The following is a 17,510-nucleotide window of genomic DNA, read 5'->3' as shown; positions in this document are numbered from 1 at the left end:
ACGAATCATTTTCCAGCCAAGCAAGTGGCACAGACTTAATCTGGTCTGTCTTCCTTTTCCGTGTCTTTGCCCAGTCAGGAGCTCAAAGACAAGATGGAGCAATGGAGTTTTAAAATCCTGCCAGATTTTCTATGGCGACTACTGTGGACGAACACTGTAGGGACCCAGCAGGATACTCTAACTAACGATGCCTCGTTCCACCAGGCAAGGCTGTCAGTCTCCAAATTTAAAAATCCTAACACACGAAGGTGGCAGTGGTTACTCTTCATGACTATAGCATCTGACCTCGGGGACTTTAGACATAAAATTGCAGTTCATTCTGAGTTTTGGCAACAGAGTAGCGCCAGATATTTCTGAATAAACAATTTCTAAACGTTTTCAACCATTTGAAAAGTATCACAACACGCTATTTGGTGTCAGCTCAGCAGTTACTCTGTGCTGAGAATTAACGAACCCTAAATTCCATAAAGGCCTTACTTCACCAAATCTAATTATAATAGAAGGATCCACTACATGTCTAATAAAAAACTTACACAGCAAAACTTTTTATCAAACAGCAACCACTACAAAAGGAATGATAGAAAAAAAATGACTTCACAAAAATACACTAAAAAATTTGACAATTTTATGCAGGAACCGCCAAAGTTTTAGTGTTTAATATTTAATAGCACAACTGACCAAGGTCCAGGATGAGAAGTCACCATGTTGAAGAAACTGGGGGGCACGGGGACCACTCTATAAACTAACTATATAAGATGTGACAAGAAGAACGCACACCTTGTCATACAAAACCTGTCTACACAGAGTTGTTAGTTGCAAAAAGCCGTTCAGTCTTGGCTTATAAAAATGGTGTTCCGGATTTCAGTGTGAATTCACAACCTGTGGAAAAGGGAAAACCATCAACATGTTATTCACTATAGGAGGTCAAACAAAAATGATACATAGACTTATCAACCAGAAATCCTTTCAGAATCTCCTACTGAATTAGACATTTTCTCGGCACAACGGTCTAGCAAAAATACAATAGATTTAATTGGAGATAGTTATTTAAAAAAATTCAGAATCTGTTTTGTACTCCCACCCCTTTGTATTGTCCCTGTCACTTGAAAGTCTTCAATCCCGAAATTCTCAAGACGATGTTCTCATGTGCTCAATGGGATTTTTAACCGCCATGTAACGTGAGACCCAGAGGAGCTTCTAAGACTGGCAGGACCTTTTCCAAACTGTCTCTATAGGGAATAAAGATGTTAACCCCCACAAAACAGTTCCATGATTTACTCCACAGTGAATCGACCCAAGCTATTGTTAAGACAACAGCAAATTTAAAAGTCTTTTACTCCCAAACCTCTACTTTCTTGGACTTCAAAGCAACTTATATTTCATAGTTGCTTATAATTTGGGCCAGCCAGGACATGCCCAGAAAACAAAAAAGGAATTTGGTACCTTTTGCTGTATATTTGGCTTGGTACTGTATTACCTAAAAATTCTCAGTAAACTTTATTTTTATAGGGAATTAAAATGCTAAAAATGGGACGGGATAAAGGGAGCTTAAAAATTACTTGTAAACACCACACTCACGAAAAGGCTTATCATGAAGAACCCACTGTGGTGAGCACAAAGCAGCCAACTGAGCACCCAGGGATCCTGCTCTGCGGGCACTTCCTCTGACATCTGAACCTACACGGTGGAAATCTAAATCCACTCCAGGAGGAAGGCCGAAGTGGTCACAATCTAGTTCACGTGAGAAATAATCAGTCACTGTCCTGCCATTTACCTAGTACAGGGGAAGCGTTCCAAGGAGAATTTAAGGCATTTATGAAGGTGGCAATTCAGGTGGTAATCTAGCTAAAAAAATAAAACTGAAAAATCTTCCAGTCACAGGCTTCTCAGGCCAACAAAGATAGATTTGCTTGTTTTGGGCTGCAATGATATAAACTCATGGTTATTGAATGTTAACCAATGGTCTTAACTAATAGTGATATAGGTCTAATTAATAAAAACTGGGAAAACGAATTCTACAGAATGAATTAGCTTGGCATGAAAATTTCAAAACACAGAGTCCACAGCGGGGACAACAGAAGGGATGCTTGCTGGGGTAACGGCTGGGAGCCCATCCAGAGAAGGTCTGAGCACACAGAAATTAGACCGACACACACCACGCTCATGCCGGCCCTCCCCTCACCTTCAACTCTTCTGTGTGGCAAGGATCTTGTTTTCACCTTCCAGTTCTTCCACCCCGGCCTGGGTCATGAGGTCTGCGATGTTCTTCTCCAGGTCATCGATGCGACTACTCATGTCATCAAGTGGTGAAGTTAAAGACGACACACACCAACATCTCCCATTTCTTATCCTTTTCCTCCTGGCCCCTGGTGACTGTGGCCTTAAACACAGCTGTCTTAACGAAACCGGCTTTCCAATTTCCTTTGGATGTTATTATAACCTAATGGTTAAGAGCACAGGTGACTGGGGCAAGGATCGAGTCCCAGCCGCGCCCTTTACTAGTGACGGGACCGGGGCGAGTTCACGCACTTTCCCAAGGGTCTGTTTTCATTGGCTAAATAAAGGTAACACTGTGTATGACCTCTCCCCCAGGTTATGGTGAGGATGGAAGGAGACACACACAAATGCTCCACTCGCGGTCAACAGGCAACCCTAGCAGACATCACTGGTAGCCTCCACGGCCAGGGGTCTGTCTAGCCCTGCTGCACCCCCCCTGCTCCTCGCAGAACACTTTTCAGGAAGAGTACACGCTCAGCAAAACATTTGGTAAACGACTGGCCGAAGCTAGCCTGCAAACCACCCATTTGTCCACACCACTATCCGGAAAACAGGATCCAAAGGCCCCTAAGAGGCTGACCACAAAAGAAAAAGGATATTTCTTCCAATGATCTGGTCAGACATTGTCTGAAATTTATCTTGCATCTGTTGCAGGAGTGTCTGCACCTAAGAAACAACAAAACAAAACACACACCCCACGCTCACCCCGAGACACCTTCGCGGGATGGGGACAGGGGCCCCGCCCAAGCGTCAGGCAAGATCCCGGGTTCAGCCCCAAGTCGCCTTCTAGGGGAGCCCCATGGCCTCCAGCAAGGCATTCCCTCTGCGGGTTTGTGTTCCCACCTGTCAAATCGGACTGACGGCTGTGAAGCCCCCTCCCGGGAGGCCCAGTGAGATTCAAAATCCCGGGGGGTCTCGGTAGCTCCGACGGCCGGGAGGCCTCGGGGCGCGAGGGAGGGAGGGGCTGCGTGGGGAGCTGAGGGCGCGGGATGGGGCGGCGGCGACCTGGGGGTCACGGGGTTCAGGGACAGGTGAGGGGGTCGGGGGGCCTGGGGGCGTCAGCAGGCGCAGGGCCCGCACCCAGCGGCCCGGGGGTCACGGTGGCCGGGGGCCTCGGCCAGCGAAGCCTCCAGAAGCGGGGCCTCCGGGGGTGCCGGGGGCTCGGGCCCGCGCAGCCGTCCCTTACCACCGAGGTGAGGTCCTGCACGGTCTTGGGGTCGGTCTCGGCCATCTCCCCGGTTCCCAGCTTGGCGGCGATGTCTCAGACCGTCACCTACACTTCCGTTCGTCCGCGCAGACGCCCCCAGCTGCTTCTTCTCGCGACGAAAGAGGCCGGCCGCGGGACCGCAGGGCCTTATGGGAGTTGTAGTTCGCGTAGCGGCCCGGTGCTTTCGCCGCCGCCTGTTCTCTGGCGAAACCCTGCAGACCTGGGGAGTGGAGTCGGGTCCCTGGAGGGGAAACTGAGGTCTCAGGGGTGAGGGGCGCGCCAACCACGCGCACAGCTGTTTTTAACTTTTAAGTACATGTATGTACTTATATATATGTATGTACACATATATGTATGTATTTTTAAGTACATCTGTCTGGATGGTGCAGAAATCCTAAATGACGTCTCACACAGTCTGCACACCCTTGTAAACGCCCCCGGGTCAAGAAACACGACCAGCCTCCTGGAAGCCCCTCAGCCCCTTTTCTATTACCCTTGCCCACCCACCCACACCCACCCACATCCACACACACAGATCTTCCTTCCCATGCCAAAGGTGCAAAACTATTTATAATTGGTTCTTGGTAACTGGTATTTGGTTAATGCTTGCCCTGACTACTTAAAATAAACATCTCTCAATGTTTCACCTTAGTCCTCAGAAGAACCCTCTGACAGAATTATCGCTATTTTACAATTTTGAGGAAACAGACACAGAGGGGTCAGGACGCTTACACAAGACTGTCAAATTAGGAAGTCAGTGACACAGGACCTTGCCCAGGACTTTCTGACTACATTTTCTCCTTTCTCTAGCATTCTAGAATTCTCTGAGTTGTCTGGGTTTAGAGCAGTGTTTCTCAAGAGCCAAAGACACTGTCGGCATTTTGGGCCAGATAACTCTCTGTTGTTGCTGTGGGGGTGGGCTGTGCCCTGTACGTGGCAGGATGAGGAGCAGCTTTTCTGACTTCTACCCACTAGATCGGGGAACATCCCCTCCCTTGTCAGCCGTGATAATCAAAAATATCTCCAGACACTGCCAAGTGTCTCCTGGGTGGGGGCCGGGGATCACCCCCAGCTGGGAACCACTGGCCTTAGTGGGATCTATGGACCTTGCCTAGAATTCTGTTCACTTGGGCCATTTCTTGAGGATTTTCCCTTGTGTGTGTTGAGATTGAAGGTTGGTGCATTCGTGTTCTGGGGCTGCTGGAACAAAGCACCACAAACTGGGGGGTTAAAACAACAGGAACTTATTGTGTCACTGTTCTGGAGGCCAGAGGTCTGAAATGGAGTGTCAGCAGGGCTGGTTCCTTCTGAGGATCCTGAGGGTGGCTCTGTTCTCTTCCCCTCTCCCAGCTTCTGGAGGCTGCAGGCACTCCTCGTATTCTTTAGCTTGTAGACGCGTCACTCTCGTCTCTGCTTTCGTCTTCACGTTGGGTTCTCCCTGTGTGTGTATCTCTCTCTTATTCTTGTGAGGACACCAGTCACACTGGAGGAGGGGCCCACCCTCCTCCAGTATGACCTCATCCTAACTAATTACCTCTCCAAAGACTCTATCTCCCAATAAGGTGGCATTCTAAGGTGCTGGAGATCAGAACTACAACATGTCTTTTTTGCGGGGAGAATTCAACCCACAACAGTTGGTAAAGTAATCCCGCTTAAAATTTGTAGCGTGCTTGTTATCTTATACAGCATTTTCATAAAGCTCCAGGTCATTTAGCTAGTGAGTAGCCAAGGCTGGGTAGAATGTCAGGCCTTCTCCCTTCGGACCCCAATCTCTGGGGCTCCCACACTCTGCACAGAAGTCTGGATGCCCACACCCTGGCTTTCTAGCCAGATCTACACAGAACGTGAATTAAGACTAGACCTGGAGTTTTGTTGTGTGTGTGTGTGTTTCTGGCAGGAGGGTTGAGGTCTTTTTATCCTGATTGAAATTGTCTTTATAGAAACAGCAACCAAACTTGACACTATTGTAGTGAGGCTTTTTTTTTTCTTTTCCACTTAAACAGCGTGCTTTCTTAGTGTGGAGACCAAGCTCTGTTACCCAGCTGCTTTTCGCAAAGGCTTCAGTCATTTGTAGTTACGGCTGACATACTTACTTTGTGTGTGTTGGGGGGGCGGGTAAGGGGGGAGGTTGATGCACTGAACCAGCTGAATATCGTTCCGTTAGCAAGACTGCTGTATTATGTGTGAAGCACTAGTATTTAGCCTTTTAAATTTCAGTTTTGAACAACCTTTGTTTTAAGCCTTCAAGTGTCGTAGATATCTCATCTTAGCTTTTTTTTTTTTTTTTTAGCAGTTTCTAGATGAATTGCGCAACTGAAGTAATTCTCTTTTCCCCTTTCAAAATGGTTTGGTTTTACGTGAGCTTAGTCTGGTCCTTTTGGAAGCTCTCTTCGGTTCCAGCTGGGCCTCCTCTCCACGGCTGCGTCCAGATCTGGACTAAGGAAGGTGACGATGCATAGTGTGCCTCCCCCGCCTGAGATGTGTGTTTGCCTTGTGTAAGCAGGGAAGGAATGAGCATCGCAGGGCCGTGGAGAAATTTCAGTTCATCCCTTCCCTGGTTGCACCTGCATCCGCTTGGTATGCCCAGCCCAGTGCCAGCTGCTGTTCGCCTGGTTGGCGTTTCTCCCGGGTTGTGGATGCTGCCAATGAGAATTGCGGACCTGCTGGTGTGGCACGCGTGCACCAGTTTCAGGATATGACGACTCGTCCTTCTGGCGGCCCGGGCTGCGCTAGCTTCTGGTCCTGTAGCGGACATTCCAAACCTTTCCAGTCTCTTCAGACCCAGTGTCCATCCTCTTCACTCTCAGAGGATGACTTTCTATTCTATTTTGCAGAGAAAACAGAGATTATTGTCAAACTCCGTTCTCACCTTCCATACTTGCCTAAGTACCTACATTGACACCTGTGTCACCTCAGTCCTTTCTGCTTCAGAGGAAGATGTGTCCTTCTTTCTGCCAGGGCTGGATATTTGTCCAGAGCACTGGGCCCCGGATCCCAGCATCTCCCATCAGTTCCAGGAACTTCGCCTCCTCCACTCACCTCCCCTCTTCCAGGGACTCCTTCCCTGCAGAGTGTGAGAGTGGCAAAGAACCAGATAGAAAACCAAGCTCCCCAACCAAGGTGACCTGTGCCTTCTTGTGCTGCCGCTTCATAGCCAAGTTCTAGAAAGAGAAGGACGTGTTGCCTTCAGTTCCTGAATCTGCAGCCTTACCTTCTGTTTGTGCAATTTGGCTTACGTTGTTTCTATAAAATGTGTTGCAATGATCCTAGATGGCACGTGGCTATCACACGACCTACGGGAGACTCACGGTAGGCATTTCTGCCTTCCGTCTTCACTCCTCTGAGTGCTTGTGACAAGCAGAGGGTCTCAGGTGGGTGTTACTGTGTCTGAGTCCTCGCTAACCCTTATTCATCTCTCCTTTTAACACAGAGCAGTCTCACACCCAGACCTTAGGTAGACATAATATCTAGCTAAAAGGTAGTCACCAGGAATAAACTCTCTTGGGGGAGAGTAGAAAAAGTACGGGGGTGGGAGTCATACACGCCACTTACTAGGTGGGAGGCCTGATAGAAGATCGTTTCAACGTTGTGAGCCTCATTTTCTCATCTTAACAGAGGAATAATGTCTATTTCAATATTTCATGAATTATGTATATTCACATATAATGTATAGTTATATATTACATATAAATTACATATAGTATGTATAATGTAATATGTACATACGTATGTAAAATAGCTGGCCCATAGGAGGCATTTATTAAACATTAGCACCCTTTCCTTCCTCTTTTTTGTTAAGGATTTCACTAAAGTGATCTTCTTGTTGTCTGTCTGTCTATCTCTATCTCTGTCTATCTCTATTTGTCTATATCATATCTATCTATCATCTATCTATGTCTATCTATATCTATTTATCCTATCATCTTTCCATCTATCTATCATCTGTCATCATGTGAGTTTGACTGTTAGGAAAGAAGACAGGAGAAGAGTTAATTATGAGGCAGGGAGCACTTGGTTTTAGTCTCGGTCTTAAAAGATTATAGGCCAACCAGAGCACCATTTGAAAAAATATCCCTTTACTCTGTCACTGTGTTTAAAATGTACTAAAGATGGCCTAAGACCAACTACACACGGTAAAAATCCCAGATGATCTTTGTCTGAATATTTCTCAAACACATTACAAATTTCTTGCAACTGCATAGTAAATGAAATGGTAATTTACAGCTCAGAAGCTGTAAGCACTTAAGCTCAGGGTCCAAAGGAACTGCCTCTGCGATGGAATCAAATATTTTAAAATGATAAACTTCATCCCTTTTGAGTGTTTAAGAAAATAATCCATTTAAAATTTCTGAAAATTTTTATCTTAGGGAATAAATAATATTTGACACCAGAACAGGGCTGCCATGTTCATGACAAAATAGAATTTTTTTATATAGCCTTCATTTTAAATTCTTTAATAATCTGACTGTACTGAATATATATTATAGATAAAGAATGACTTCATTACTTTCTAAAGGAAAAGCTTAAAAAAAAAAAGGAAAAGGAGCAGGGGCCAGCCCCGTAGCCAAGTGGTTAAGTTCACATGCTCCACTTTGGCAGCCCAGGGTTTGCGGGTTCCCATCCTGGGTCCGGACCTACACACTGCCCATCAGCCATGCTGTGGCAGCATTCCACATAGCAGAACTAGAAAGACTTACAACTAAGATGTGTGACTATATACTGGGGCTTTGGGGTGGGGAGGGAGGGAAGATTGGCAAGAGATGTTAGCACAGGGCCAATCTTCCTCAGCAAGAAATAAAAGTAGCAGAAAATGGAAATTTTCAGCATACACTTACAGTGCTTCTATGAGCTATGTTCTCAAAGTCTTCAGAGCTTCATACTGTTGTCTTGCTACACCTGTTGCTTCTCACCATCTCCCTGCTTAACAGCTAGCACTGGGGAGCCAGACAGAATGGTTGAGTCTTATCAAGCTCAGCAGCCCTCCAACGGTGACTGTTGCGATAGTGGTGTAGCATGAGCGACAGGAAGAGGCTTTTCTGCCTCCAGAATTTGGTAAATATCTAGACTATTTCTGTTTAAATTATATACTTATTCTTAATTTATAGAATCAAAGTTCTTATCTGAGGTCCTCGTTCACATGTTCATTCCCACCATTTTTCGCTGTCTCCAAACATCTTGTACGTGCTTTTACATAAACCCAGTAAAAACTGAAGACTTTTCTCAGTAGCAGGCTAATCCATCAGCAATAGCAAATACAGCACGGGTCATAGACGTTACATGGCAAAGGAATTGTTCATTTCTTTAGAAGAGAAGTTAGGAAAGCATTATCATCAGATTATGAGGCGGGTGCAACCTCAACAGCCTGTTAAAGAGAGAAGATGAGAAGCACCAGCTTTGGGAAAGGGGTAGCCAGACCATTAGATGATGATGATGATGATTGCTATTATTATTATTAAATAGGAGTTAAAAGGTAGTTCGTTCTTTCTCAGGCTTGCCTCTCTTGGTGTGATTGTTCTCTCCTTGGTGTCATTTACCTGTTGGTTCATGAGTAAGTCTCCTACACGTGAATAGGTGACTGTGCTACATTCACGAAATCAGAAGAGACCGGAGCTCCGTGCGTGTGTCTGTAGTAGAGCACGGGACAAGCTCCCAGAGATCCCACACCGCTTCTCCCTCCGCTTTCCCTCCCCTCCACTGGTTTGGCAGTGATGGGGTACTTGGGAGGGCAGGAATTTACTCTGGATGACTGAGATATCTAATTATTCTGGTGGAAGCCCCTCACGGACCTGCTCATGAGCCATGGAAGGGAAGGGGGCAGAAAACTTCTGAAAATTGTGATATCTTGTATGGGAAATTTTCTAAGGTTTCAGTATTAATTTAGAATAATGTTAATAGTTCTTAACAGAAAGTCTGGTTTTGCTGCAGATTTGGGAGTGGCACTGCGGTATTGTGGGAACATGTGAGCCCTGGAGCCAAATGGCCTGGCTTCTGGTTCTAGAGCCCACTTACCTTGGGCAAGCCGTTTGATTTTTCTGAGCCTCAGCTTTCTTTATCTGTAGCTTGCAGAAGAATATAGTACTTGTGCCATAGGGTTGTTGTAAGGATTTAATGAATTAATAGGTATAAAGGATTTTGCACTGAATGGGCACATATTAAGCAATCAGTAAATGTAAACCATTATTATTATTGTTATTCTTAATTGCATTTTTGGACCTTGTTTCTACACCCCAGGAGAACTGTACACCCTTTTATTCAGAATCACCTGGATAGCCCGTGCCTAGGTACAATTTCACTAAACCCAGCATCGAATATAGTCTTGTTAATAATTTTTTTCATTGCCACATCTTAAGATCAAGACCCAAAGTATTTACTCTGGATAAAATGCAATCTGATCTCCTTTAGGACTTTGATGGTAGATGCTTATTTCATTTACCAGGCTGTTGAAAGTGACATTTTGAAAATCTGGGATGAATTATCAAAATTTCTAACAATGTTTCTTAAGAATGAAAATCTTATTTGATACCTACCATGACCTTTAGCTGGCTGTATTTTGTTACGGTGTTCAGACCTGCAGGTATTGGCCGAGAGTCACGGCAGGTACGGCTACCTGAAGTGATGTTCATTTGGAGAGAACTGGTGGTGTTGAAGGTAATTTTTACTGAAATTGGAAAATGTTTGCATCTTCTTGTTAAAAGAAATGACCCAAAGTAATTAATTTATCACATGTAAAATGGGGAGAAAATGTAATCTTTAATCAACTAGCACGGGTGAAGTATTAATAAAAAGAAGAAGATGTGACTGTTTACTCAACGGAAATAAAATCCTCGGTCTTGAACTCAGTAATTGGGAAAAGCAATTTCTGGCTCTTGCTTGACTTCTTTTTCAGCAACTTGGACGAAAATAAAATGTGTTGGTAATAATGAAATAACGCTTTGATTCTAACTTTGCTTTCAGCAAACAATGTAAATGTATTCTAACAGGTTAAAAGCATCCTATGATTCAGGAAATGCTATCACTCTGGCTTCTAAGAATTGGTCCATTGTTGTTGTTGAAAGGACTAGAAAGAACAATATGGTGGAAATGTCTCTGTCCTGATGAGAACTCTCGGGATCGAGGATATACTTAAATAAGGGGAAACTAAGGCATATCCTACTTGTTAATGAAGTGTGCCCTTTATTTTTCTGTCTTCTAAGCTAATTTAACCTACTGGCTGGATTGGCAAGTTCAGGGAGCTTACTGGCTCGAGAGAAAAGGGGGAATCTTGCTCTTGTTGACTTGAGTGAATGGGGCACGTGACATTTGTATTTCTGCCTAAGGATGGCCCAGGTTCGTGAAGGAGGGGAGTTTCCTGATTGTTAATCAGCTGCCCTATGGGTTGAGCTGCTGACTGTCTGGCCACCTGAAGATGCTCCTTGGTTTGCTCCAGGGCGAGTATTCTCCCTGTGCCTTGCAGAAAGAGGGAAGCGAGGCCCGCCAGGGAGACACAAGGCTGCATCCTATAAAGCCAGAAGAGGAAGTCTTGGAAAGTGTGACTGTGCACGCTTGGATCCCCCTGCCTCAGAGCCTGCTCCGGGCACTCGTGGAGAACCATCAAGTTGTGTTCAGGATGCGGCATCTCCTGATTGAGCAACAAGACTTATGTAAGAGAAAAATACCCGTGTGTCCTGGGACTGTAGACAGATGGTTGTGACTATGCGGAATGTAGTCATCAAAGTGAGGATGATCTCGCTCTTCTTTGAGTATGCCATCATCTTCACAGCTGACGGTGAAGTGCTCAAATCGTTCATTATGGTGGATAAGACGAGAGCATTGCCCGAGCTGTGAGCAAGTGCTTCCCGCTTTATAGACTCACTCACCTAATAAGACATGTACCACGGACCCCAAATGGCCAATCAAAAATGTGAACTTGCATTAAGGAAAGACCCAGCATCAGCGACATTAGACGCAACATGGAAATCAGAGAAAAGCTACCGTCCAGCAGTTTTAACCACCAATACCCATTTATTTTAATGGAAAAAAAAATCTCTGCATTCTATATGCTCCAAAAAGATTTACTATTGAAACAAATACAATATATGGAACTCTACCTGCATAATTTCACTACAATAAAGACAACATAGGACTTCTATTTCCTACAGAAGGCAAACTGAAAAGCACGGGTGCAAACACAGATTGCATAAGAAAGCATGTGTGCGCGTGTGCACGCTTGTGTGCATGTGGTTAAAACTTTTAGTAAGCAACTGCATTAAAATATGCTAAGACACTTACCTTACCCTAGTTCGTGGCGAGCTCTAAGAAAAAGCCACAGGCTGTCACTGGTTTTTTCTGATAGAAAAATTTGGTGTGAGCTTTAGCCGGTTCTTTTATAGTTTATCAACAAGAAGATAATCTTCGTACAAGCACTAACTTGCCTCTTTTACATGCTCACAGAATAAAAATCGATTACTTTTCATACATAGTGAACATCTTTTATTTTCAGCTTTGCAAACAACGGTAGTCAATTTACACAAAAGGGTACTTTTAAAACTACCTGTATTGACTCTATTTTATGCATGTATATATGAAACAAACAGTGTGTATGTGCATAAATGTATGTCTATCCACGTGGGCATATATGTGTATACACATGGTACCTGCTGACCTCTTCATATGCACTTATGACCTCCACGATGACATTTGCAATTGTGCATACACCCAGGAGAAAGAGATTCTCTGCCATGAGCCGTGTCCCCATAAGAGCCAGTGAGCCTACGGATTTGGGACACCTACAACTGCAGATAGATGCCCGTGAAAGAATATTTCAGCCCTTTTCTCTGCATTTGATGGTAAAATTTCCTGCTCGGCTCCTCACCGCTTTTGCTCAGGATCACGGCATAAGATGGCAGTGAAAATTGCTTGTAGTTGTCACACTAAAGAGAAAGGGCTTCTGTCTCTGCTCTTCCTCTCTGTGGACCTGCCTGGCTGGTCGTGGCAGCGTTCAGACCGAACAGGGTGGTGGACAAGTGTCAGCTCTGTGGGCTGTGCTAGTGCTGAGCTGGAGGCTGAGGCCCGGAGGGGTCAGCTGCCATAGCTTCCATCCCTTCTTTGTGTAACCGCTCAAGGAAGAATGACATATCAAAACTAGGCTCCTCCTATAGTCTCTTTCTATAAATACTGTGTATATACACATACAGGTACTCACACATATACAAATACGAACCCACAGACAAAGCTGCATGTGTGGAGCGCTGACTAGCAACATGGCGACACGTCAGAAAAAGTAGTCATTGTTCCTGCTCCCAGAAGGTCAGGTTATATGCCATGATCTTAAAACATTCAGGGGAAAGTCAGAGGATTCCATTAATTAAAGGAGAAAGGAAGATGCTGTCAAAATGGTGAAATACAGACTGGGTGAAATTGCAAAGAAAATGACAATCTGAACAATTGAGGCCTAGTTGTGAAGTTCGAGAGCTGTAAACGGCAATCTTCAGATTTGGATTTTTTTTCTTTTTCCTGTTGCTATGGAAACTTGGTAGTCAAGCTTCGGATGTCAGGAGTTCTCACAGACCTGAAGGGAAAAGATTTAGAGTGAAGTCAGGGGATATTACAACTCGATTCAAAACATTTTAGCTAGATACTAGATGAGTGACTGACAAGCTGTAATAAACACATTTATAAACACCGCACTACCTGGGGGAAATTTCTTCTCTTAAACACAACATTTGAAGAGAGAATGAGTAGTTCTGCCAGTGTATTTTTAAAAAGCTGGACCGCTCTGAAAATGCTAACGCTGAACTGCTGATCTCAGACCAGCGGCAGCCATTGCCTCTGCGACCGTGGAGCCCTGACTCTTGCGCATTGGCCCAGAGCTTGGCTGTTTCATGAACAAGCTGACTTGATAGATTAGAGATGGCTCATCATCCCAGATATTTTTTTGTTCGCAGAGAAGAGCAAGATAGCTATTGGTGGTTCTTCAGACACGGCGTGAGTGTCCTGTGGCTGCTTAACAAATGATCACAAACTTAATGGCTTAAGACATCACTGATTCATTCTCTTACAGTTCTGGAGGTCAGAAGTCCCAATGAGTCTTATGGGGCTAAAATCAAGGTGTTGGCAGAGCTGTGTTCCTTTTGGAGGCTCTAGGAGAAAAGCCACTTCCTTGCCTTTTCCAGCTTCCAGACGTTGCCTCTGTTTGGCTCATGGCGCTTCCTCCATCTTCAGGGCCTGAACTGTCTTGTCAAAGTTTGCCGAGGTCGCCCAGACTGTAGCTATCCGCCAGCTGACATCAGCCCGGGGTCTTCCACCCTGCCTGATAATAGTATGCATGGAAATAGCTTGGTTCTCTGCCATTTTTGCTTAATTATTATTAATCCTGTATTTGTACAGGGAAAAGGTACCACCACAACTCGTGTTACAATCAAAGGAATGAAAATGTGTAAAGGTCAACCTACGATGAAAGTGTAGTTCATTCTGGAATGCACTGATGGCTAGAATATAATGGGTGACTGTAAAACTCGGGCTTTTTCATTTCAAACGTATTGAGGGGGGCATCAGCATGTACAACTCGCCCACCTACTCAGCAGCCCATTGCTTTTAGAGGTTAAACCTATCATTTATCTGGAAAATTTAAAGGGGCTTCTCCAAATTCGAGATAAAAAGTTTTTGTGATGTGAGTCGAGTATAAACAAGATGATATCGAGAAGGTCAAGGGTGGAAGGTGTTTCAACAGAAAGGGCCGTGGAAATTAATACACTAATTCAGGTGCAATTTTTGGCTGTTATTTTCTGTGCCCAGGGACCTTTATATTGTTTGACAAGTGAATTCCTTTGTAGCTGGGAGTCTCTGACTCATTTGATGTCTTTTTTCAGTTGGATTTCTCATACCTCCTGCTACCACTGTCTTAGACTCTTTGGTTACTTGGGCTGCAGTAAACTCTATCCTTCAGATTCACCCCTATTTGAAGAAACACTTGAAGAGAACATATTTAGTGGCATTACTAATTTTATTTAAAAATATTTTCCAGTGCGGTACCAATGACTTAAAATAATAATTTTGGTCATTGAGAAAAATATTCAAAAAATTTTGGCTGGGTAAAACCCACTAAATTAGAAAGTCTCCAATCTCTGTTTAAGACCATTTAGACTGTAACATAAATGATCCTGCCTCCTAGGGCTGTGGAGTTGGTTACATGGCATAGTCTATATAATTTATGCAAAGCTCCCAGCTTTGCATATGCATGGCACATAGACAGCCATCGGAGGTCAACTATCGTGGTCCCTGAAGTTGTACCACTTAAGGGACCACAGGTCCTCTGCAAAGCGTGCCTTGGGGCCATCTGCAGGCAGAGGAGAGCCTGCTGTACCCAGGTCTGGTGCTTCTCCAGGCCCTGTCTCTGCCCATAATGCATCTCACAATAAAAAGGAACAAAATATTGATACACTCAACAACATGGACTGTATGATTCCATTTACAGAAAATTCTAGAAAAGGCAAGAAACTCACCAGAGAAGGCAGATTAATGGAGGTCTGGATTGCAGGGAGGGGATCAATAGCAATAGCAAAGGGGTACAAGGAAACTATCTGATTGTGGTGTGGCTCCACAATTGTGTACAGTTACCAAAATTTATTCAACCGTACACTTAAAATGGGTGAACTTTACGGAAGGCAAATGACACCTGAATAAAAAGCATTAGAATTAGAAGTATTTTCAGTGGCTGTTTTTTCGCTCATTTTGGTCACCTCTTTAAAATGTTTCATTGTGATTGAGGTTACAATTCGATGCCCCCTTCTTCCCAAAGTAGAGACATTTAATTTTGGAACTTGTTCATACGGTTCACCTGATCCGTCCTTTTATAGTCTTGCTGTCGTTGGTTAATCAAACCTAAAACAATGTTCAGAAAGCTTTTAGGACCATATTCTTCCTTGAACTTGCCTGTCAACATCACACAGAGCCCTACAAAAGCCCCACAGACACAGGCTGATGCAGATGCCGACTTTCTCCGTGGGGCAGGTCCTGGGTGGGGGGAATTATGCATCTCAGTGTCTTCAACACGGAATTTAAACCACGAAATTGGCCGTAAAAATAATTTCATTTGCCTTTTTTTATTACTTTCAATGTCATGAGTTTTATTTTCTTTATTTTTAGATATCAAAGAAGGATATGGAGATCTCTCAGTTCCACTCTCGGGTGGAATAAGGCATCTACAGTGTCATAATAAACTGAAATGCTTGTATTCTCTTTTTCCATAAGGGAGGCAGTCTAACGGTGAATGCTGGCCTTACTGCTTACTCACCTTGGGACCTTTCTGAGCATCCGTTTTCTCATCTATAGAGGGATAAAATCACAACGACAGGAAAAGAACTGAGAGAAAAGCCAGGGAACGTCAGGGTGTTTGGCTAATGCTAGTCTACTTGGATCTGAGTATTATTTGACGGGAAGAGGAAAAGCCATTTTTAGTACCCATGTTGTATGATATGGTCACTGCACTCTTATGAAAAATGCTTTAAGGAAGGCATTGTCACACTTTTTCTGTAAATGGCCAGATAGTAAATATTTCTGGCTTTGCAGGCCATGTGGTCTCTGTGGCGACTACTTGACTCTGCTGATGTAGCAGAAACCAGCCACAGACAATCTTCAGAACCTGTGCATTTGCTGATATCTGCAGGCCAGGGGTGTCCACAGTGGGAGGCACAAGAAAACCCCTTGTCAGTGAGAAGAAAACACTGCCACGTCTATTTATATTCCTTTTAATCTGAACAAATAGGTTGTCTTGCTACTATTTGCTACATGGATTGGTAGTAGCAGATGTGTGTATTACTATAAAAAATATTGTGTAAAAATATAAAGACACTGGGTCTGTGTGCTGGAGGCCACTGTCACCTGGGATGTCGGTTCCACAGGTTGGATGGGCCTGGGAGTCTGCATGTCCACAAGCAGAGGTAGGAAGTCTCCATTTTAAGGGCTCATTGGCAGTCTCGAGTAGCCGATAGGCTAATGCACAGCCTTGGTTCTTCAAAGGGATGTCATTGAGGGTGAGGCTTTGATGTACGATGAGGTTTATGGAGGGTGACAAGTGAGAGGCCGCTCAGTTATCTTCTCTCTCTGTGTGCACACACTTAATGCATACACACAACACATGTGTACACACATAACACACACAGATGCACACACACACTCTTGGACACATGCACACACACAGCATTTTTATTTCTTGACAATCACACGGGAAGTACTGCCGTCTAGTTTATCCGGACTCTGAGTTCCAGTTGCTGCTAGAACCCAGACCCACTGCTGGGCTCGCCATCCGTCTCGTGCTCCCTTGGGAGGCTGGCGGAAAACAGATTCCAGATGTTTACTGCAACAGAGTTGGTATAGCAGGACTTTGTAAATCATCCTAATGCAGCTGTTGATGGAGGAATGCACCTCCCCGTGTTCATACGACTGGATACTCGCTAGCAGAATGAATGAACTAGCGCAGGGGTACCCAACTGCTGGTGAGCCATAGTGTGTTTACATGGCTCTTGTGCTAAGAACGGTTTTCACACTTTTAGAGAGTGGTAAAAAACAAAAGGCAGCAACAAAAAAGCAACAACAAAGAATCTGTGACGGAGACCTGAGGTGGCCCACAGAGCCCAAAATATTTGCTGCCTGGCCCTTTACAGAAAAAGTTTGCTGTGCCCCGAACTAGATCAACAGAGATGGATCTTGGAAACGCAATGTGAAGAGGGAGAAAAGGAAGCTGCAGAACATCATGTTCAACATAAGACGAGTTACAGGGAGTTCCACGGACCGCATGAGACACAACAATACGTGGGGGGTGTGTGTGCGTGCGTGCGTGCGCGCTGAAAAAGTCTAAAACATCTGGACCCACTCTAACTCATGAGAGCTGTCGTCTCTGGGGAGAGAGAATAGGAAATGAAACTGGGGAGAGGAACACAGGGGATTTCACCTTTATTGGCAATATTTGATTTCTTGAAGAAAAGGAAGGAAGAAGAAAAAAAAAGGAAAGAAGGAAAGAATACAAGAATGAGAGGGAGAAATAGATATT

At 44.4% G+C, this 17,510-nt stretch overlaps 2 protein-coding genes across 2 annotated transcripts in view; both read right to left on the bottom strand.

Annotated features, from left to right (window-relative positions):
- Positions 1-623: 623 nt before the first annotated feature.
- Positions 624-3,623, bottom strand: HSBP1 (heat shock factor binding protein 1). The gene is made up of 4 exons (XM_014842849.3): positions 3,464-3,623; positions 2,877-2,943; positions 2,183-2,303; positions 624-879 (listed from the first exon to the last, which is right to left on the bottom strand). The coding sequence occupies exons 1-3, from the start codon at positions 3,506-3,508 to the stop codon at positions 2,185-2,187; spliced, it is 231 nt and encodes a 76-aa protein (XP_014698335.1). The 5' UTR covers positions 3,509-3,623; the 3' UTR covers positions 624-879; positions 2,183-2,184.
- Positions 3,624-11,462: 7,839 nt separating this feature from the next.
- CDH13 (cadherin 13) overlaps positions 11,463-17,510 on the bottom strand; it is a 990,441-nt gene continuing 984,393 nt past the window's right edge. Inside the window, exon 14 of the mRNA XM_014842967.3 lies at positions 11,463-13,031. Coding sequence (XP_014698453.1) covers positions 13,024-13,031 — 8 coding nt within the window. The 3' untranslated portion in view covers positions 11,463-13,023. The remainder of the gene's footprint in view (positions 13,032-17,510) is intronic.

The sequence above is a fragment of the Equus asinus genome, chromosome 28 (genome assembly GCF_041296235.1).
Source record: "Equus asinus isolate D_3611 breed Donkey chromosome 28, EquAss-T2T_v2, whole genome shotgun sequence".
Classification (NCBI taxonomy): domain Eukaryota; kingdom Metazoa; phylum Chordata; class Mammalia; order Perissodactyla; family Equidae; genus Equus; species Equus asinus.
This window is presented reverse-complemented; position numbering and strand designations above follow the sequence as displayed.